General features: G+C 37.8%; 1 protein-coding gene across 5 annotated transcripts in view; it reads right to left on the minus strand.

Annotated features, from left to right (window-relative positions):
* Window positions 1-23,540, minus strand: part of CACNA2D1 (calcium voltage-gated channel auxiliary subunit alpha2delta 1) — a 513,328-nt gene that overhangs the window by 408,477 nt on the left and 81,311 nt on the right. For all 5 annotated transcript variants that reach the window (XM_073809606.1, XM_073809607.1, XM_019940505.3 and 2 more), the window contains one exon: window positions 17,724-17,805. In XM_073809606.1, the coding sequence (XP_073665707.1) occupies window positions 17,724-17,805 (82 nt within the window). The remainder of the gene's footprint in view (window positions 1-17,723; window positions 17,806-23,540) is intronic.

A 23,540-nucleotide genomic window follows, 5' to 3' on the forward strand; every position in this document is an offset into this window, starting at 1 on the left:
CTGCGCGCCTGGAGCTTGTGCTCCACAACGGGGGAGGCCGTGATAGTGGGAGGCCCGCGCACCGCGATGAAGAGTGGCCCCCACTTGCCACAACTAGAGAAAGCCCTCGCACAGAAACGAAGACCCAACACAGCAAAAATAAATAAATAATTACTAAACTCCTACCCCCAACATATTCTTTAAAAATATATATATATATAGAAAAGCAAATTGAGATACTATTATGAAGAGCTATAAAATTCACGGTATTGGTTTGTATTTTACTATAGCGTCAACGCCAAGCTGTTTTAGACTGACTCCTACCTCAGAACTTCCAGTGCCTACTACAGCAATTAGTACATAGGAAGAATTCAAACTATAACATAGGTTTGTTTACTACAAACATGATCCGAATACACACACACACACACACATACATATACATATATATGTGCACATGTACACACGTAATTATGTACATATATGCAAATACACATAAATGCACACATGCATATACAATATGTCTTGTTCTCAGATTTACAGTGCATGCTTTTCCTGTGATAGCTACATTAAACAGGCATTCTAACATCAAACGCAAGAGTTTGATAACACTTTCCCTACTTCTATTCATTCTGTTTGATATGATATAGCTTCTTAGCTGGGACAGCATCATGTTTCAAATGGGACATTATCTTGAGGATTATTTAGGAAGAATTAAGTCAGAATTGACGACCCTTCCACAGCATATACTGCTACTTGCCTTAGTTCCTAGGAACAAGAATTTGACGGTGACACTTTTGAGCAACATATTAAAAATGTACGAAGGAACAGAACAAGTGACAACCATAAACATGCCTCTTCACTTTCTCCATATTACACATAGGAACACGTGATTATTTTTACCAAAACTACAAGTGAAATACTAGGGGTCATTGCTGGAATAGGGAAAATAACTCTAACAAAGACTAAGGTGAGCATGAAAAAGATTCACATCAAGAATTCTTCAGTTTTTAGGTTGGAGACATCTCACACATATGGTAAGTTTTAAGAGTCTCTTAGAGTACTTAGAATTAAAACAAAGAAATATTAAGAATATTAAGATATGTATAAAAGCTACCTATTTGGTTTTTTGTTTGTCTTTAATTCCACAAGTAACTTATTAAACTATCTTGTTTCCCTTTGAATATCTGGAGCTGTATAAGAATTATATATGTATTTTGACCAGAAAATTCATATGCAATTAAAAGTAAAAGAGATCATACCAGATTTTATTAAAATTAAATTTAAAAATAATTAACCATAAGCTGAGTGAGTGGCTTGTTTAATGTCCTTAACCCCAAACGACCTAAATTCATTTCACTGCCAACAAAAGAATTTTAAAAAGCAGCAGTTCAATTTGCCCTTAACCATCATACCTTATTAACAAATGGCTTTTCTAAAGTAACATTGCTAGCTATCAACGCTGAGATCCAATTTTTTACAACTTTGTATTCATTTAAAGAATTTCAGACATTTATTCTTACCTCAAATTCTTCAGTTTTTCTAGAGCAGTTTTGCAACCTCAGCACTATGGACATTTTCACCAGATAATTCTTTGTTCTGGGGTGACATCGTGTGCACTATGAGATGTTTAGCAGCATCCTCAGCATCTAGACACTAGATGCCAGGAGCACTCACCCCCTCTCCCTCCAGTTGTGACAATCACAAATGTTCCCAAGTATTGACAAATGTCTCCTGGGGGACAAAACTGCCCTCAGCTGAGAACCACTGCTCTAGACATAAAGACATTAATGATGTCTTCAGGAAAAAAAAGCAGCAGCTCTATGTTGCATATTGAGAGTGCGCAGTAGCAAATAATGAATGGTCTTTTATGCCATTCATCTTCGTTCTAGAGAAGAAGCCAACACTTGGCTACATCACTTATGAGTTTTTAGCTTCCCTTTCCTCTGTGCAGCTAACAGACAAGAAAAGAGCATAGCCACTACCCATCACTCTCTCTGTAATTAGTATTACCAAACCATCTGATTTCTATTTGGGGAAACAATAACCAATAATTTATCCTTCAAGTGCAAGCATAACTTAAAGTGTTAATTCTTGATTGCTAATGGAACAGATTTGTAAGGTAAAAAAAATTTTTAATAGTCTTTCAGCATTCATGTTTGGGAAACAATAGTACTTCACTTAAAAATCAGTTAATAAAATACTGAAAGTCACCCTAAGATCAGAAATCCCCTTAGAGTTTATTCCGTATCTTTGAAAATGAATGTAATTAACCACTGTCTTAAAACAACAGCTTCTTATTTAAAATCTCCAGTAGGTGGGTAAAGGGGGTCCAAAGTCTCTACCGACAGTACATTCTGTAGTCAAGTAGATTTCCTTCTACTAAGAAAAAAAAAAAGAGTTTTCCCCCCCAAAATAATAACAATCTCAGGTTGCTGACATAACTGTGGTAACTGATTTAGTTACAACATTTCATCATGGAGGGAATAAGGCAACTCTAAATAAAACCAGAAAATATGAAATAAAAATAAATAGCTTTATTTGAAAAGTAATTATATTACCTTTATAAAACAGTTATATTACTTTTATAAAGTAATATTACTTTTACAAAAGTAATATAAATATAAAGCTACATTTTTTTAAGTACTAAGCATTTAACTTCTGCATAGCATCTATTATTGCTCTCACATTTCTTGTTACATTCCCTTTTACCCCTGTTACATTTCTATAATGAAGGGAGAGTGTTACCATTTGCCTCAGTTGACTAGCAGGTAAAGAGAAATCTAATATCATCCAGCTACTTAACAGAATTCCCTAGAGTAGAAAAGAAGATTCCCCAACACTGTTGTTGCCTCTGCATCTTGCTGATTCCCTAATCACAATCTCCAAGATTAATTATATTCCGCTTTACAGTAACTTCTTTTGTAAACAGATTAATAGATTAAACTATCTACCACCTAGAAAATGAATATTCTATTTACATAAAGATGGCATGACCACAATGTCAAAGTCAAAGCATCAGTCTGTTAATCCCATGAGTTACTAATGAAAAGCAATTCTTCACTTAAAACAGAAACCATTAATTACGTTATAGAAACCATTAATTATGTAAATACTAACTTAATTAAGAGCTCTGAATGCTCAATATTTAGACACATTTTATATTTACATCTTTGAGAGTATATTAAAATATGAAGGTATTGATTTCAACATAACTTTAACTTATGAAATCATAATAGTGAATCAAAATCCAGGAAATTCTATGAAAATACCTTTGAAGAATGATTCTACTTCAAAAATAAACTTCCAGGAAATATTAATCAATAAATTTCTTAAATATTTTTGCACATTCTAGCCTAACATGTTAGAAATCCAGACAATTTACTTTTAAGATGAAAGTCTTCGGAGGAGGAACCAAGATGGCGGAGTACAAGGACATGCTCTCACTCCCTCCTGTGAGAACACCAGAATCACAACTAGCTGCTGGACAATCATCGACAGGCAGACACGGGAACTCACCAGAAAAGACACCCCACATCCAAAGACAAAGGAGAAGCCACAATGAGATGGAAAGAGGGGCGCAATCACAGGCAAAATCAAATCCCATAACTGCTAGGTGGGTGACTCACAGACTGGAGAACACTTAGACCACAGAAGTCCACCCACTGGAATGAAGATTCTGAGACCCACATCAGGCTTCCTGACCTGGGGGTCCGGCAACAGGAGGAGGAATTCCTAGAGAATCAGATATTGAAGCCTAGTGGGATTTGAATGCAGGACTTCGACAGGACTGGGGAAAACAGAGACTCCACTCTTGGAGGGCACACACAAAGTAGTGAGTGCATCAGGACCCAGGGGAAGGAGCAGTGACCCCAGGGGAGACTGAACCAGACCTACGTGCTAATGTTGGAGGGTCTCCTGCAGAGGGGGGGGATGGCTGTGGCTCACCGTGAGGACAAGGACACTGGCAGCAGAAGTTCTGGAAAGTACTCCTTGGCGTGAGCCCTCCCAGAGTCTGTCATTAGCCCCACCAAAGAGCCCAGGTAGGCTCCAGTGTTGTGTTGCCTCAGGCCAAACAACTAACAGAGAGGGAACACAGCCCCACCAATTAGCAGTCAAGTGGATTAAAGTTTTACTTAGCTCTGCCCACCAGAGCAACAGTCAGCTCTAGGCACTATGAGTACCTCCCATCAGGAAACTTACACAAGCCTCTTAGATAGCCTCATCCACCAGCGGGCAGACAGCGGAAGCAAGAAGAACTACAATCCTGCAGCCTATGGGATGAAAACCACATTCACAGAAAGACAGACAAGATGAAAACACAGAGGGCTATGTACCAGATGAAGGAACAAGATAAATCCCCCAAAAAACAACTAAATGAAGTGGAGGTAGGCAACCTTCCAGAAAAAAAATTCAGAATAATGGTAGTGAAGATGATCCAGGACCCTGGAAAAACAATGGAGGCAAAGATCGAGAAGATGCAAGAAATGTTTAACAAAGACCTAGAAGAATTAAAGAACAAACAAACAGAGATGAACAATACAATAACTGAAAAGAAAACTACACTAGAAGGAATCAATAGCAGAATAACTGAGGCAGAAGAACGGATAAGTGACCTGGAAGACAGAATGGTGGAATTCACTGCTATGGAACAGAATAAAGAAAAAAGAATGAAAAGAAATGAAGACAGCCTAAGAGACCTCTGGGACAACATTAAACACAACAACATTTGGATTATAGGGGTCCCAGAAGGAGAAGAGACAGAGAAAGGACCAGAGAAAATATTTGAAGACATTATAGTTGAAAACTTCCCTAACATGGGAAAGGAAACAGCCACCCAAGTCCAGGAAGCACAGCGACTCCCATACAGGATAAACACAAGGAAAAACATGCCAAGACACACAGTAATCAACTTGGCAAAAATTAAAGACAAAGGAAAATTATTGAAAGCAGGAAGGGAAAAATGACAAATAACATACAAGGGAACTCCCATAAGGTTAACAGCTGATTTTTCAGCAGAAACTCTACAAGCCAGAACGGAGTGGCATGATATACTTAAAGTGATGAAAGGGAAGAACCTACAACCAAGATTACCCTACCTGGCAAGGATCTTATTCAGATTCCATGGAGAAATCAAAAGCTTTACAGACAAGCAAAAGCTAAGAGAATTCAGAACCACCAAACCAGCTCTACAACACATTCTAAAGGAACTTCTCTAAGTGCGAAACACAAGAGAAGAAAGGGACCTACAAGAACAAACCCATAACAATAAAGAAAATGGTCCTAGGAACATACATATCAATAATAACCTTAAACGTGAATGTATTAAATGCTGCAACCAAAAGACACCGGCTTGCTGAATGGATATAAAAACAAGACCCATATATATGCGTTCTACAAGAGACCCACTTCAAACCTAGGGACACATACAGACTGAAAGTGAGGGAATGGAAAAAGATATTCCATGCAAATGAAAATCAAAAGAAAGCTGGAGTAGCAATCCTCATATCAGATAAAATAGACTTTAAAATAAAGAATGTTACAAGAGACAAGGAAGGACACTACATAATGATCATGGGATCAATCCAAGAAGAAATATAACAATTATAAATATATATGCACCCAACATAGGAGCACCTCAATACATAAGGCGACTGCTAACATCTCTAAAAGAGGAAATCGACAGTAACACAATAATAGTGGACAACTTCAACACCTCGCACCAATGGACAGATCATCCAAAATGAAAATAAATAAGGAAACAGAAGCTTTAAATGTCACAATAAACCAGATAGATTTAATTGATATTAATAGGACATTCCATCAAAAAACAGCAGATTACACTTTCTTCTCATGTGCGCACAAAACATTCTCCAGGACAGATCACATCCTCGGTTATAAATCAAGCCTCAGTAAATTTAAGCAAATTGAAATTATACAAGAGTCTTTTCTGACCACAGCGCTATGAGATTAGAAATCAATTACAGGGGGAAAAAACGTAAAAAACACAAACACATGGAAGCTAAACAATACGTTACTAAATAACAAAGAGATCCCTGAAGAAATCAAAGGGGAAATCAAAAAATACCTAGAGACAAGTGACAATGAAAACACGACGATCCAAAACCTAAGGGACGCAACAAAAGCCGTTCTAAGAGGGAAGTTTATAGCTATACAAGCCTACCTCAAGAAACAAGAAAAATCTCAAATAAACAATCCAACCTTACACCTGAAAGAACTAGAGAAAGAAGAACAAACAAAACCCAAAGTTATCAGAAGGAAAGAAATCATAAAGATCAGAGCAGAAATAAATGAAATAGAAACAAAGAAAACAATAGCAAAGATCAATAAAACTAAAAGCTGGTTCTTTGAGAAGATAAACAAAATTGATAAACCATTAGCCAGACTCATCATGAAAAAGAGGGAGAGGACTCAAATCCATAAAATTAGAAATGAAAAAGGAGAAGTTACAAGAGACACCGCAGAAATACAAAGCATCCTAAGAGACTACTACAGGAAACTCTGTGCCAACAAAATGGACAACCTGGAAGAAATGGACAAATTCTTAGAAATACACAACCTGCCAAGACTGAATCAGGAAGAAATAGAAAATATGAACAAACCAATCACAAGTAATGAAATTGAAACTGTGATTTAAAATCTTCCAACAAACAAAAGTCCAGGACCAGACGGCTTCAAAGGTGAATTCTATCAAACATTTAGAGAAAAGCTAAAAACCATCCTTCTCAAACTCTTTCAGAAAACTGCAGAGAAAGGAACACTCCCAAACTCATTCTATGAGGCCACCATCACCCTGATAGCAAAACAGGACAAAGATACTACAAAAAAAGAAAATTACAGACCAATATCATTGATGAACATAGATGCAAAAATCCTCACAAAATACTAGCAAACAGAATCCAACAACACATTAAAAGGATCATACACCATGATCAAGTGGGATTTATCCCAGGGATGCAAGGATTCTTCAATATATGCAAATCAATCAATGTGATACACCATATTAACAAATTGAAGAATAAAAACCATATGATCATCTCAATAGATGCAGAAAAAGCTTTTGACAAAAGTCACCACCCATTTATGATAAAAACTCTCCAGAAAGTAGACATAGAGGGAACCTACCTCAACATAATAAAGGCCATATAAGACAAACCCAGAGCAAACATCATTCTCAATGGTGAAAAACTGAAAGCATTTCCTCTAAGATCAGGAACAAGACAAGGATGTCCACTCTCACCACTATTATTCAACATAGTTTTGAAATTCCTAGCCATGGCAATCAGAGAATAAAAAGAAATAAAAGGAAAACAAATTGGAAAGAAGAAGTAAAACTGTCACTGTTTGCAGATGACATGATACTATACATAGAGGATCCTAGAAATGCCAACAGAAAACTACTAGAGCTAATCAATGAATTTCGTAAAGTTGCGGGATACAAAATTAATGCACAGAAATCTCTTGCGTTCCTATACACTAATGATGAAAAATCTGAAAGAGAAATTATGGAAACACTCCCATTTACCATTGCAACAAAAAGAATAAAATACCTAGGAATAAACCTACCTAGGGAGACAAAAGACCTGTATGCAGAAAACTATAAGACACTGATGAAAGAAATTAAAGACAATACCAACAGATGGAGAGATACACCATGTTCTTGAATTAGAAGAATCACCATTGTGAAAATGACCATATTACCCAAAGCAATTTACAGATTCAATGCAATCCCTATCAAATTACCAATGGCATTTTTTATGGAACTAGAACAAATCATCTTAAAATTTGTATGGAGACACAAAAGACCCAGAATAGCCAAAGCAGTCTTAAGGGAAAAAAACGGAGCTGGAGGAATCAGACTCCCTGACTTCAGACTATACTGCAAAGCTACACTAATCAAAACACTATGGTACTGGCACAAAAACAGAAACATAGATCAATGGAACAAAATAGAAAGCCCAGAGATAAACCCACGCACCTATGGTAAACTAATCTATGACAAAGGAGGCAAAGATATATAATGGAGAAAAGACAGTCTCTTCAATAAGTGGTGCTGGGAAAACTGGACAGCTACATGTAAAAGAATGAAATTAGAACACTCCCTAATACCATACACAAAAATAAACTCAAAATGGATTTGAGACCTAAATGTAAGACCAGACACTATAAAACTGTTAGAGGAAAACATAGGAAGAACACTCTTTGACATAAATCACAGCAAGATCTTTTTTGATCCACCTCCTAGAGTAATGTAAATAAAAAAATAATAAACAAATGGGACCTAATGAAACATAAAAGCTTTTGCACAGCAAAGGAAACCATAAACAGAACGAAAAGACAACCCTCAGAATGGGAGAAAATATATGCCAACGAATCAACGGACAAAGAATTAATCTCCAAAATATATAAACAGCTCATGCAGCTCAATATTAAAGAAACAAACAACCCAAACCAAAAATGGGCAGAAGACCTAAATAGACATTTCTCCAAAGAAGACATACAGATGGCCAAGAGGCACATGAAAAGCTGCTCAATATCACTAATTATTAGAGAAATGCAAATCAAAACTACAATGAGGGCTTCCCTGGTGGCGCAGTGATTGAGAGTCCGCCTGCCGATGCAGGGGACGCAGGTTCGTGCCCCAGTCCGGGAGGATCCCACATGCTGCGGAGCGGCTGGGCCTGTGGGCCATGGCCACTGGGCCTGCGCGTCCAGAGCCTGTGCTCCTTGACGGGAGAGGCCACAGTGGTGAAAGTCCTGTGTACTGCAAAAAAAAAAAAAACTACAATGTGGTATCACCTCACACCAGTTAGAAAGGGCATCATCAGAAAATCTACAAACAACAAATGCTGGAGAGGGTGTGGAGAAAAGGGAACCCTCTTGCACTGTTGCTGGGAATGTAAATTGATACAGCCACTATGGAGAACAGTATGGAGGTTCCTTAAGAAACTAAAAATAGAATTACCATATGACCCAGCAATCCCACTACTGGGCATATACCCAGGGAAAACCATAATTCAAAAAGATGCATGCACCCCTATGTTCATTGCAGCACTATTTACAGTAGCCAGGTCATGGAAGCAACCTAAATGCCCATCGACAGATGAATGGATAAAGAAGTTGTGGTACATATATACAGTGGAATATTACCCAGCCATAAAAAGGAACGAAATTGAGTCATTTGTTGAGACGTGGATGGATCTAGAGACTGTCATACAAAGCGAAGTAAGTCAGAAAGAGAAAAACAAATATCGTATATTAACGCATGTATGTGGAACTTAGAAAAATGGTACAGATGAACCGGTTTGCAGGGCAGAAGTTGAGACACAGATGTAGAGAACAAACGTATGGACACCAAGGGGGGAGAGCCGCGGGGCGGGGTGGGGATGGTGGTGTGATGAATTGGGCGATTGGGACTGACATGTATACACTGACGTGTATAAAATTGATGACTAATAAGAACCTGCTGTGTAAAAAAAAAATAAAATAAAATTCAAACATTAAAAAAACTAAAATAAAAAAGATGAAAGTCTTATAATAACAAGGTGACAAGCATCATTTCAACTCTCTTAGGTAACAAGAGGGATACAATAGTCTCTGTTAAAAAAAAGTTTGGATTTCCCTAACATCCTTCATTATAAGAAGACACAGCACATTAAAATTGAAATAGAAGGGGAAGTATGGACCAATGTCAGATAACGTGGGTGAGATTTCAAAATGCATATATTGTTAACACTGGAAGAACAGCCATTGTACCTTACAGGGACATAAGAGGAATCTGGGAGACTTACAAAACATCAAACAAGGCTGTAAGAAACACCTGACATTATACATTGGGGGGAAAGTCACAGGAAAGAAAATGTAGCCTGTAATTTGTGTGATGTCCAAAAAGGCTGCAAATGTCTCTGCATTCAGCCATGGGGAGCAGAAGATACAGAGCAAGTTAGGCCTTTCCTGTCCCTGGGCCTCAGGGCTACGACGAGGGTAAGGCAAGTGAGGTAGCGAGAGCACAAAATTTTAGGAGCCCCTAACTCACTCTAAGGGTCGTGCAAGTTCATGACCCTCAGAACAAGTGCACCTCCTTAAATTCTTCACCTTCAGTGTATCATGTACCTCACCTCAGTCCAGGTTCTGCTAGTCCCCTGTCCCCACCTGTCCCCTGCCAGGAATAAGAGACCTATTTGGAATGAGGAGAAACTCTACCTCTTCCCAAAATACGGTCTTCACATCTGCTTCCTAATACCAAATATGTTCTGCTCCAGGGCTCAAAGAGTAACCAAAGACTTAAATAACCAAGTGGAAATGATAACTATCAATCCCTTCCTTTTGTAATAAAAAAGAGTCTACAAGAAAGTCTTGGATTCCTAAAGGGAAAGGCGGAAGTGTGAATAAAATAGCACACAAAGGAGACAACTAACCTCCCGGATGATTGTAATTTGCTTCCACAGTTGTGGTTTGCTTTCCCCAGGGCAGAGTCAATCAAGTGCAGCAACTGAGGATTTCTGACATATTTGCAAAGTTCTATTTCCTTTTAATATAACTTTTTGCAGATTCAGCAAGGCATTTTATAGAAAAAATAAAGAGCAGTTTCTATTCATCAAGTTATTTTTAGAAAACTTTTGCATAAAGCAAAGTCTTATTGTTATAGAAACCATTAATTTAGAATACCTGGTCATTTAGATACTGGTTGAAATTTTGGTATAACTTTATCATGAAATAATTTATTAATGTATTAAAGGAAAAATGGTTGCTATGAACTTAACCTTGTTTCCAAAAATATTAAGACCACTTTAATTTCTAAAATGTCATCTATTTATTAACATATGATTATCATCCTCTCCACTTGCCAGCACAATAGCTGAAAAAGTTTGTGTTTGTGTGTGTGTGTGTCTCAAAGTAATAAAATGCCTTCACTTTACTGAAAGAAATTGGAGAAGACATAAACAAATGGAAAAACATCCTGTGTTCATGGAACGGGAGAATTAATATTGTTACAATGTCCATACTAACCAAAGCCATCTTTAGATTCAAGACAATTGCCATCAAAATACCAAACGCGTTCTTTACAGAAGTAGAAGAAATCATCCTAAAATGTGTTTGGAACCACAAAAGACCCCAAATAGCCAAATCAATCCTGAGAACAAAGAACAAAACTGGAAGTATCACACTTGCTGCTTTCAAACTATACTACAAAGCCATGGTAATGAAAAACAGTATGGTACTGGCACAAAAATAAACACATAGACCACTGTAACAGAACAGACAGCCCAGAATTAAATCCCAGTACATACGATCAACTAATATTCAACAAGAGAGCCAAGAACACCCAAGGGGGAAAGGTTAGTCTCTTCAATCAATGATGCTGGGAAAACTGAAAAAAACACATGCAGGACAGTGAAACTGGACCTCTATCTCACACCATTCACAAAAATTAACTCGAAATGGAACAAAGACTTAAACTAAGACCTGATACCATAAAAATCCTAGAAAACATAGGCAAAAGGCTCACTGATATTGGTCTTGGCAATGATTCTTTGGGCACAGCGCCAAAAGCACAAACAACAAAAGCAAAACTCATCAAATGGGACTACATCAAATTCAAAAGCTTCTGCACAGCAACCACAAAAAAAAACAATTAAAATGAAAAGGTAGCCTACAGAATGGGAGAAAAACTGGCAAACTAAATATCAGAAAGGGGTTAGTTTTTAAATATATTTTGCATATTAACATAACAAGAATAACAAAAATAATCCAATGGAAGAAAAGGGCAGAATAGAAATGTTTTCCAAAGAGGTCATCAAAATGAGCAACAGGCACATGATAAGATGCTCAACCTTACTAATCATCAGGAAAAGGCAAATAAAAATCACAACAAGCTATCACCTCACACCTGTTAGAATGGCTATCATCAAGAGACAACAAGTGCTGGCACGTACTGGTGAAAAAGTAATCCTTACACAGTATTGGTGGGAAGTAAATTAGTCCAAAAACTATGGAAAATAATATGGAGGTTCCTCAAAAACTTAAAATGAGACCTACCATATGATCCAGAAATTCTGCTTCTGGGGATATACCCAAAGGAAAGAAAATAGGAGTCTGAGGAGACATATGTACCTTCATGTTTATTTGCAGCACTATTCACAATAGCCAAGAAATGAAAACAACCCAAATGCCCATCAGTGGATGAATGAATAAAAAGATGTAGTATAGGGCTTCCCTGGTGGCACAGTGCTTGAGAGTCCGCCTGCCGATGCAGGGGACACGGGTTCGTGCCCTGGTCCGGGAAGATCCCGCATGCCGCGGAGTGGCTAGGCCCGTGAGCCATGGCCGCTGAGCCTGCGCGTCCGGAGCCTGTGCTCCGCAGCGGGAGAGGCCACAACAGTGAGAGGCCCGCGTACCGCAAAAAAAAAAAAAAAAAAATGTAGTATATATATATATACAATAAAATATTATTCAACCATGAGAAAGAAGAATATTCTGCCATTTTCAACAACATGGATGGACCTTGAGCACATTACATTAAGTGAGATAAGCCAGACAGAGAAAGAAAAGTACTGTACGATATCACTTATGTGTGGAATCTAAAAAAATCAAACGTGTAAAAAAACAACAGCAACAACAACAGAGTAAAGCAGAGGTTACCAGGGGAGAGGGGACAGTGGGATAAAACTAACAGCGTTTAAGGGTACAAACTTGTAACAAATACTAAAATAGTGATACGGATTTAATGTATAGTTTACTGAACACAGACGATAATACTGTACTATAAGTATGTAATGTGATAAATATCATTACAATGGCCACCATATTAAAAAATATAAATGTATCAAAGTAACATGATGTGCAACTTAAATTTACATGTCAAATTTTATTCAATAAAATATAAACAAAAGTAATACAATGTCTCCAAAAATTTCTATAATTCAAATTGTTTAAAAATACATATATGTTTCATAATCTGGGGGTCTTTTTGTCTTGATCTATGATTTCATTCTTGATTATGTTTAAATATACATATATACCTTGCATTTTCTATTAACGTGTCTTTAATACATTTTTAGATATAGCTCTTCAAAAAATAGTACCTATCAGTGGAAGACTAGTTGTCCTCCACTCTTTGTTCTGCCCTCTTCCACTGTGGGAGAGTAGGCGTATCATTACCCAGCTAAGGACTCCATTTCTCTGACTCCTTTCCAGTTAAGATGTGCCCATGAGAATAAGTTCTGACCACCAGAATGGGCGCAAGATGTCTTACCCTTACAGGGACTGTGTACCTGCTCTTCTAGTCTCTCTCCCTTTGCATGATGGCTGGGAAATAAGGGCAACTGAAAGGATCACCTTGGACCCAGGAAGGAAGCCATATGCTGAGGATGGCAGAGCCACTCTGCTGACCCTAGACTGCACACCTCTAGATTGTCATATGAGAGAAAAATACACGGTTATCTTACGTCTTTGTTACATTGGTTCCGCCTGTACCTCCAACTAATATAATACTATACCCTCAATTAATATAACAAATGAATGACATTTGTTGAGTTCTGATTATAGGTCAATAAATATTTTACATGGATTATGTCAACTATGTCAGCAACACCATGAGGTTAATAAATAAACATCTTGGCTAGATCACAAAGCTATCAACTGTAAGAACTACAGGTATAATAGTCTTTAAGATTTTTTTAAAGGATATGCTATAACATTCTATAAAAAATAATACGTGTATTTTCTTCAGTTAGAAGACCATGAAGACAAAAATCAGGAAAAACTTCCTGTACAATTCGCAGCAATTCTTTCAACGGATATACACACAAAACCATTTCTGTGCACATGAACAATAATGGAAGTTTTTAAATTCTGCATGTAAATTTACATCTTAGAATTTCCTTCTACATTTTTCTTTTTTAAAGAAACTCAAATGGAAATGTTCATGAGTACATACTTGGTGGCAGAGCTTTCACTTCTTCTTTATATCTTTTATAAAAAGAGTAGTAGCATAACCAGATATATTAACCTTGTACCGAACTGAAGATCTGCTCACCTTCTCAAAATACAAGTGGTAATAATAAAAAGGTAAAATATGAACATATATTCTAAAGCATAACAAGACTCTTTTCATTGTTGGAGTTATACCCCATTTAGTAGTTGTACACCCTAGAACAAAAATTTAACCTTGCAAATAATTTCTTCCTGCATGTTAAAGATGATGATATTCACTTCACAAGGTTATCCTGAGGATTAATAAGATAATGGATGTAAAGGGCTTAGGACAGTGCTTGAACACTTGAACTAATTTAGAAAAAAAAAAAAAGTAGTCCTCAGTTGTATTTAAAAGGTTCTAATATATTAAGTACTATACTAAGAAAAAGTATAATGCATTATCTCTTTCTCCTAATTTTATTTTTTCTTTCAATTTTTTAAATAAATTTATTTATTTGTTTGTTTGTTTATTTATTTTTGGCCTCCTTGGGTCTTCGCTGTTGCAAGCGGGCTTTCTTTAGTTGGGGTGAGCGGGGGCTACTCTTCGTTACGGTGCACAGGTTTCTCATTGCGGTGGCCTCTCGTTGCAGAGCCTGGGCTCTAGGCGTGGGGGCTTCAGTAGTTGTGGCACGCGGACTCAGTAGTTGTGGCTCGTGGGCTCTAGAGCTCAGGCTCAGTAGTTGTGGTGCACGGGCTTAGCTGCCCCGCGGCATGTGGGATCTTCCTGGACCAGGGCTCGAACCCGTGTCCCCTGCATTGGCAGGCAGATTCTTAACCACTGTTGCCACCAGAGAAGCCCCTCTTTCCTCAATTATTTAATCTACTTTGTGGATGATCATATGCAATTGAAGGACGTGTATTCTCCCAATACGTGATTAGAAATGGAAAAATCCAATAAAAGATATCTTAAAACTTGAATGTATCAGGGCTAACAGTACTACATAAGCCTATTCATTCCTGATCTTTAACAGAAGTTAATCAGGTACCTGGGCAAAATCTCTAATTTTTAAAGTTAAGGTACTGCTTTTATTCAATACTATTTATCAGACTTCCCTGGGCTAATATTTTATGATGCCCAAAGTAATTTTCATAAAATTGCAAAGATGTCCAATTTCAGCTATGTTCCCTCATTGCAGCTGAGCCCGCAGGTAAAAAGCAAGATGTGCCCTGTGATGCCAGTAAAAACTACATTCAATAATTTGGGAATCATCATTTTTTAAATATTGAATTTCAACCCCAAACCTGCTAAATTCCTCTATTTTTTGAACTTTTGATCCTCACCATGCATCTAACACCCTTAGTCTCAACACAAATTTCACTCTCAACTCTGGCGTCCTTCAGCTAGTCTGCGCTTTAAGTTCCTGTGGCCAAAAAGAAATGCACCACTGGGACTTCCCTGGTGGTGCAGTGGTTAAGAATCCTCCTGCCAATGCAGGGGACATGGGTTTGTTCCCGGCTCCAGGAAGATCCCGCATGCCGTGGAGGAACTAGGCCCGTGCACCACAACTACTAAGCCCGTGCACCACAACTACTGAGTCTGTGCTCCACAACTACTGGACCCACATGCTGCAACTACTGAAACCCGTGCGCTCTATGGCCCGTGTGCCACAACTACTGAGCCCGTGTGCTGCAACTACTGAAGTCCGCGTGCCTAGAGCCCATGCTTTGCAACAAGAGAAGCCACCGCAATGAGAAGCCCACGCACCACAACGAAGAGTAGCCCCCGCTCACCACAACTAGAGAAAGCCTGCACAGCAATGAAGACCCAATGCAGCCCCAAAAAAATTTTTTAATTAAAAAAAAAAGAAATGCACCTCTTTTGCCCCCATCATGGACCACCTTCTCTCTGGGCAAAAGGAAAGAGGCATATGGACACATTTATCTATCTTCTTGTCCCCTAATACTTAAATTCTTCTTCCAACAGTAAATTCCTCTTTCCCTCCCTTGTTACATACATATAATTCTTTTATTTGTATTTTTTCTATCACTGTAATGAGGTACAATGCCTCATAAAAGCAGCATTGTGGGGATTTTCTTCCATCCTGTCCATTCTATTTTGTTATCCTAATTTACACAAGGCCATTTACTCATGCATCAATATTTACGCTCTTCTTAGTCATCTACAACTCATAAAGCATAATGGACATCAGGTGAGACTTTTTTTCTTAAGGATTCATTGAAAAAAGCAGATTTGGCAAGACGGGGTTCACATATTAACACCAAAAGTAAAAAAAGAGGTCAGCCAAGAAAGTGGTTTTTGAGGCTGATAAAACACTGAGGAGTAAAGAAGAGCTCCCAAAAGCAGTTTACTTTTAATTTCAATCCGTCAATAAAAAGATTTACATAACTTTTAACCAGAATCTGTCAATTCTCTTCTTTTTTTCCTCATTCCACAAATGCCATCACTTTCATAGAGGCTTACTTATTACCCTACACACTTTCATACTCTAATTTATTTTCCCACAGTGAATCATTGCAGATCCCAAACATCAGCTAACAGTAGCCTTCAGGCATCTTTGCACCTTCAAAAATGGAGATTTTGATTACTAGCATGTCAGTTCTCTGAGGAGAGGAACTGTGTCTCTGTCAACCCCTGGTAGCCTGCACAGTGCCTGGGACATGCTGTGTGCTCAATAACTGTTCATTAGAATTAATTCGATCATTGTTATTCACAAAGAACACTTTTCATTTCAAAATATATTCCTTATGTCATCTCATAAATATTGAAATTTACTCAACATATGCTCGGTTTGAAACCTATAATTGTGTTATGAAGAGATTCTGGAATAATATTTTGAAGTATATGCTTAGTAAGGTTTCTTTATGAATTCCTATTAATACACAGGTTAACCATTCATTCTAGTTTCTCCCAGAGAGGAATAGTCACATATAAATATTCATATAATAAATATTCACAGATCATACATGAAACCACTTTTATACCATTTCACCTCATTGATCCACCATATTTTTGGAAAACAAAACACCTCACTGCATCACTAACAACACAAGATGAAGGTACTTTCAAATTGTTAGATTACTTACACTGAAATGAAAGCAGTGAGACTCTAAAGAAATGATGCTTAAAATTTAATAAATCTTACGGAAGCTATACATGTACATGCTCTTACCCAAGGAAAATGATCTATTTAAGATGTTACACAAATATTTACATGTTGCTATTATTATCAAAAATCATTTTAGAGTGACATTCATAGTCATTTCATAAATCATAAGAAAAACAATCTTTTATAGTGTCTCCTTTCCTTGCACAAAAGTCTGTACGACCCATCTCAGTGATTCACTCTAGCCTCTAGGCATGGCTGTAAACATTGTAAACCGCTTTTGAAAATAAAATCTACCCTCAAAGAATGAAGATATGTTCCCACTGAGGATATTCAAAAGAATCCCTCACAGGGCTTAAAGTCACCACTACACAAAAGATCCTAATATCCTCTGAAGATGGGAGGAAACAGGACACCCCAATTTGAATTTTAGGGATGACTATACATCATATGAACTCATGTAAGGGAAGGCTGTATATAAACTGTAAAGTGCAGTGAGAACACCTCACTAATTATTAGGGATGGCAGTAACTGGCAGCACCAAAAGTCCCTCTCAGAATTTCACTATCAGATTCACATGAAAAATTGTCCTATTTATAATATAGAAAGACAGTTTCTTAGAGGAAAGAACTGCACGCAAATCAAAGAAATGATTAGTAAGTTTGGGGAGACTTTACTCACATCAACAAGCTGATTGACTCCACTTGCAGTTTTTGCCAGGGTGACAAGGTCTTCCTGCATCTTATCCACCCATGACTTGATGCTGCAGAAATCAGAGAAGAGAATGTTCTATCAGATCTCTCACAAAGTAAGGCCACAGACTGACATTCTATATGCAAAGATTATCCGCAGATAATTCATTAAATTACCTTTAAGTCTTTCTCCTCCTTCCTAGCTCCTACTATACCTACCCACCCCCCCAGCCCACTTTTAAGTGACAAAACCAATGAACCTTTAGGGGTCAACCTCTTAGGATGCTAAAATATCCCCAACTCAAAAAGAGAAAAATGACAAATGAGGGTAAACGTTTGCTTAATTTTTACGAAAATTCCATTAAAAACAAGTTACTGAATGGAGTATTCTAAACTAAACTTTACCCTTTAGTTTACAAGCCTTCGTAATATAATACTACGGGTGTGCTAAATGTAGACTATTTGAAAACTGCCAGAAAATGACAAATATTTTTAAATTTCTTATAATTCCAATACCCAAGGATAATCACTTAACATTTTGATGTATTCCCTTCAAGTCTTTTAAAATTCTTTCACAAGGTCAAGCACATATTATGTAAAATTCACATATCTTTTTTTCTATCAGTCACATGATAAATACCCTTCCATGTCATTACAGATATTTTATAAACACTGTACTTTAATGGCCACTTAATATTCCCTTATCTCTAAATCCCATAATATACTTGACCATCGTCCTTTTTTAAAAGAGAACTAGAATGCCATCAGCTTTGACTGCTAAAAATTTCACTGCAACAAATATCTCAGTACACATTAAGCTTAAAAGTATTTCATTTCCTTAGCTAGACTCTTAGATTTGGAATTACTAGATCAAGGCTTAAGTTTTAAAGAAATGGATTTGAGCATTAAAATTATGATTGAAGTTTCCAGTTCAAATCCTTTTCATGTAAAGGTGAGCCTTGAACAATGTGGGAGGTTAGGAGTGCAAAGCCCCAGGCAGCTGAAAATCCGCAAATAACTTTACAGTCAGCCCTCCACATCCGCGGTTTGGCATCCACAGACTAAACCAATGATGGATCATGTAGTACTGTACATTAACTGGAAAACAATCTACTATAAATAGACTCACGAAGTTTAAACCTATGTTGTTCAAGGGACAACTGTATATACTTTAACGTAATGGAGATCTTAAAATACAAGCTATGGATGTCAGAACATTTTAGAAAATTCTAAACTGATGGTCTATCTTATTTCTCCTGTCATTAGAGATTACCAAATACCACACAATTTTCCCCATTCTAATAAATTAAATTTAATTTGCAATCCCTTCATATATTTCATTTATTCATCCTCATGTTTCAAAAAGACCTAAAGTGTGTGTTCTTTTCTGTCCATGCAAATATAAGAAAACACTAATAAGAATGATAGGAAATGATTTGTATTTGAATTTGAACTTCTCTCTACATATATATGGTATGTGTATCTATCATTGCTTATTTATTCTGTTCTTTGGATTTTATAAATACTAAATGTTTTCCCTCTTTTTTCTTTATTGACATTGTGATTTATTTAGTTTCAGTATACTGCAGTAGCATACAAATAATTTATACATTTAAAAGGTAACTCTTAGGGGCTTCCCTGGTGGCGCAGTGGTTGAGAGTCCGCCTGCCGATGCAGGGGACAGGGGTTCGTGCCCCGGTCCAGGATGATCCCGCATGCCGCGGAGCGGCTAGGCTCGTGAGCCGTGGAGGCTGAGCCTGCGCGTCCGGAGCCTGTGCTCCGCAACGGGACAGACCACAACAGTGAGAGGCCCGCGTACCGCAAAATAAGAAAAAAAAAAAAAAAAAAAGTAACTCTTAGATATGTTCATTTGACAGTGAACATAAATTCTCAAATGAACATATCTACAATATAGAAACAGACTCAAAGGCATAGAGAACAGACTTGTGGCTGCCAAGGGGGAGTGGAGGTGGGGGGGAGAGAAGGATTGGAAGTTTGGGATTAGCAGGTGCAAACTATTATACTATACAGGATGGATAGACAGCGAGGTCCTACTGTATAGCACAGGGAACTATATTCAGTGTCCTGTGATAAACCATAATGTAAAAGAATATGAAAAAGGATATATATAACCGAGTCACCTCACTGTACGGCAGAAATTAACACAACATTGTAAATCAACTATACTTCAATAAAAAAAATTTTTTAAACAGGTAACTCTTCTGTCATAAGAGAGCAAGCTGTAATTCAAGGACTGAAGCCGGTTTCCCCACCGCAGCGCTGGCTCTATCCAGTGAGCATTCACCCTGAACTGAGCCCCCTGGCTCCCGTCTGTCAGCCTTTTCTTTTTCTTTTTTTTTTTTTTTTGCGGTACGCAGGCCTCTCACTGTTGTGGCCTCTCCTGTTGCGGAGCACAGGCTCCGGACGCGCAGGCCCAGCGGCCATGGCTCACGGGCCCAGCCACTCCGCGGCATGTGGGATATTCCCGTACCGGGACACAAACCCGTGTCCCCTGCATCGGCAGGCGGACTCTCAACCACTGCGCCACCAGGGAAGCCCCCTATACTATGTTCTTAACAGCTTGTCAGTGGGACAGACAAGACTGGTCTCAGTGATAGGCCCACGTACCACAAAAAAAAAAAAAAAAAAAAAAACACATAGTATAGGAACAAAGATTATTTTTTATAGACATGAGGTATTACCTGGTTTTCCTAAAATACATAAGCACTCTGCCTTTCAAACCTGGAATTAGAAGATTATAATGGCTAGGAAATAAGCGAAGATCTCACTGATCGTGAAAGTGAAAAATTACATACGGGAAAATATTCATATGGGCAAATTCTCTATCAGTCTTTCTCTTTCTAGGTAAATTGTCAACCACATATGCATAATCACTAAGCACTATTTTATTAAATGTCTCCAGAAGGCACTATAATATTTTGGAGAAAGTTACAGAGGATATATAGTCTTTTCAGATAATAAGAAATGAACATAGCACTCCATGAGGAAGAATTTGTTGTTTCTTCTTTGTCAGCCCACTCAACAAGAACTAGTATCTGCTGGAGAAGATACTAAAAGCTGGCAGGGCAGAAACGAAAGATATATGTGTTACAGTTTGGTTAGGCTTAAAACTGGGTCTGACAGGAAAGAGGCAGAAGAGAACAAGAATAAGGTGGTGTAGGGGAGGAAAAAGTATCTTTTCTTCTACCTTTCTAAATTCTTGACTGAGAACCTGTAACAAAAGACAGACTAATAAGTGAAATGCATACAAATTGATTCAAGTTTTACATGACACGGGAGGCTTCATAAGCAAATGAAGACCTTCCCCCCCCAAAAAAATGGTTAAACCTGAGTGTCTTTATGCTAGGTTTGATGAAGAACAGAAAGATATGATGGGACAAAGAATATGAGCTAAGTATAGCAAACTGGGGGAAACTTAACAGAGACCATTCATTCACATTTCTCTTTCTGCCCCATGTCTTCAGAGATAAGGATGCTCCTTTCTCCCAGGTATAGGGAAGCAACGCTCACATGAGGGGAAGGTCACAAAGTCCTGCCTGCAGATGCCAATTCCCCAACGCCTTCAGCTTAAAATATTCAATAGGCTATGTAACCATATTTAGCCCATCCTGAATCCCATCTCTAGGACATGCTTCAGGAATCAGAAGAGTCACTTAAAGTTTATTAGATAGTTGTGTGGGGAGGTGGATAGAGGAGGCTTTCGACTAGTAGCTACTTAAAGTGAGATTTGAAGGACAAGTGGAATTTAAGAAAATCGAGAAGGGAAGGAAGAAACAACGAAGGCAGGGGGAATTTAAAACGTGGCATTGTCAGCAACCACAAGTAGTCTGTATGGCCAGAGTCCAAGGTTGTTCATCAAATGTATGGAATGGGGGCAGGAATGGTCAGGAAGAAATTCTGGCAAATAGTTGGCCAGACCCAGGGTCTTAAATAACATTCTGAAGCATTTATATTGTATCCTCAAAATAATGGAGAAATAATGGAAAATGTGAAGTTAGCGAGTAACAAGATTAAGGGTATATGAACATGATAAAATAATTTCTCTGATAGCCAAGTGGATGGTGGCTTAGAGGGAGAACAAAGAGTGAGGAGGGAGGGGCTAGATAAGATGGAAGAAATGAGGGTTCAAACTAGCTCAGTAGTAGCTAGTAGAGTAGAGAGGGAAACAAAAGGGAGACCAAGTAGAAGAAACCAGCTCAACAAAACTCTGAAGGATGGATGACAGGATTTCACATACTACTAGATTTAAATAGTGAATGGGAGAAAGGATTTGCAGATGACTCATGGAGTTCTTCAGTTAGACAATGATAGGACATTCTGTTATAGAAAGTATAAGAGGAAGAACGACTTAGAGGGGTATTGATGAGTTCGTTTTTATTGGTTCAGGTAGAGATGTTTTTGAAAGATTCACGTATAGAAACCCACTAGGCAACTGAATATACATAGATTTGAAGCTCTCAGAAGTTTCCATAGCATTTAAAGATCAGGTAGTTTCAAAGGACAAAGGTAAATCAGTTTATGACTCCCAAAGGAGAGTTTATAAAGGGAGAAAGAAAATACACAGCAGCTAGAACTCTGGAAAATAACACTGAAAAAAGAGACGGGAATCTGAGTAGTGGCAAGAAAGAAGGGAATCCAAGAACAATGGTATCACAAAAGCCAGGGAAGGTAAGAATATCCAGAGAGAGTCATCAAACAAGGTGAGAGAAATTTATCTATCTTATGTGAGGACAGTGAGAGAAGTGTGGAACCTAGGAAAAAAGGGACAACAAGGAGTGAGTGCTCCTTTTTGCTTTTTAATCGGAGAGATATAGGCATGGTTCCATGCAAAAGGAGAAAGGCACGGAGAGGAGACATCACAGAGAAATCTCAGGAGAGAACATGCAACTTACTGACAGGGCAAGGGCCTTCAAAAGACTCTAGATTCCTTCAGCTTTTTCTTGCTCACCCTCTATATTCCAAACATGATCGAGTGAAGGATGAGTGAAGAAATAAGCAGAACACAGGAGAATCCTAATCCATGGCTGGAAAGTAGGTTACTTCTTCCAGGGAGATCGAAGGGAAAACGTAAACGGTTTTAAGTAAATGAAAATAGCTACAACAACTCGATCAAAAACTGGAGACAGTTCTACTTATTCGTCTCTATTTTTTTTCTTTTTTGTAATAAAGTAGACAGAGTCATCGGTTCAGAGATAGGCAGGAGGTATTAAGGTAGGGTAGTTGAAAAGAAAAGTTGGACGTTTCAAAAGAACAATGACTGGAGAGTATTTAAGGACAAGCCCTATACTGGGGGTCACCAGTTTTCATCAGTACTAATCAGCATGACTGTGTGAATTTCTCCACCAGTACTAGGCTAAAGAGGGTGAGATGGGAGAAAAAAGGCATTCAGATGAATATGGGGCAGATACCAGCAGGTGGGAAAGATGGACAAGGAAAAGTGAACTGAAGGGCCTGAAAACTTTAAGATCTCTACTAATTCTAAATAACAAAGACTACCAAAAATATTCATTAAAATGTTACAGTATTATATTTATACACAACACTTATTTTCTAAACATTTTTCTTATGGAACCAAAACTGCTATTACAATATTTCTAGGAAAATGTGAAAAAACTGTATTGCCAAATTTCAAATTTCTCATCATTTTGGGGGTTTGTAGGCTAATAATCTCATAAAAGAATATTCTGGAAGACTAAATGAAGAAAGTGGCCTGAACATATATCCCACATTTAAATCACTTGAATAAAAATATAATTTCTAAAAGAAAAAATTCTAAAAATCACTG

The sequence above is a fragment of the Tursiops truncatus genome, chromosome 9 (genome assembly GCF_011762595.2).
Source record: "Tursiops truncatus isolate mTurTru1 chromosome 9, mTurTru1.mat.Y, whole genome shotgun sequence".
NCBI classification, from domain to species: Eukaryota; Metazoa; Chordata; class Mammalia; order Artiodactyla; family Delphinidae; genus Tursiops; species Tursiops truncatus.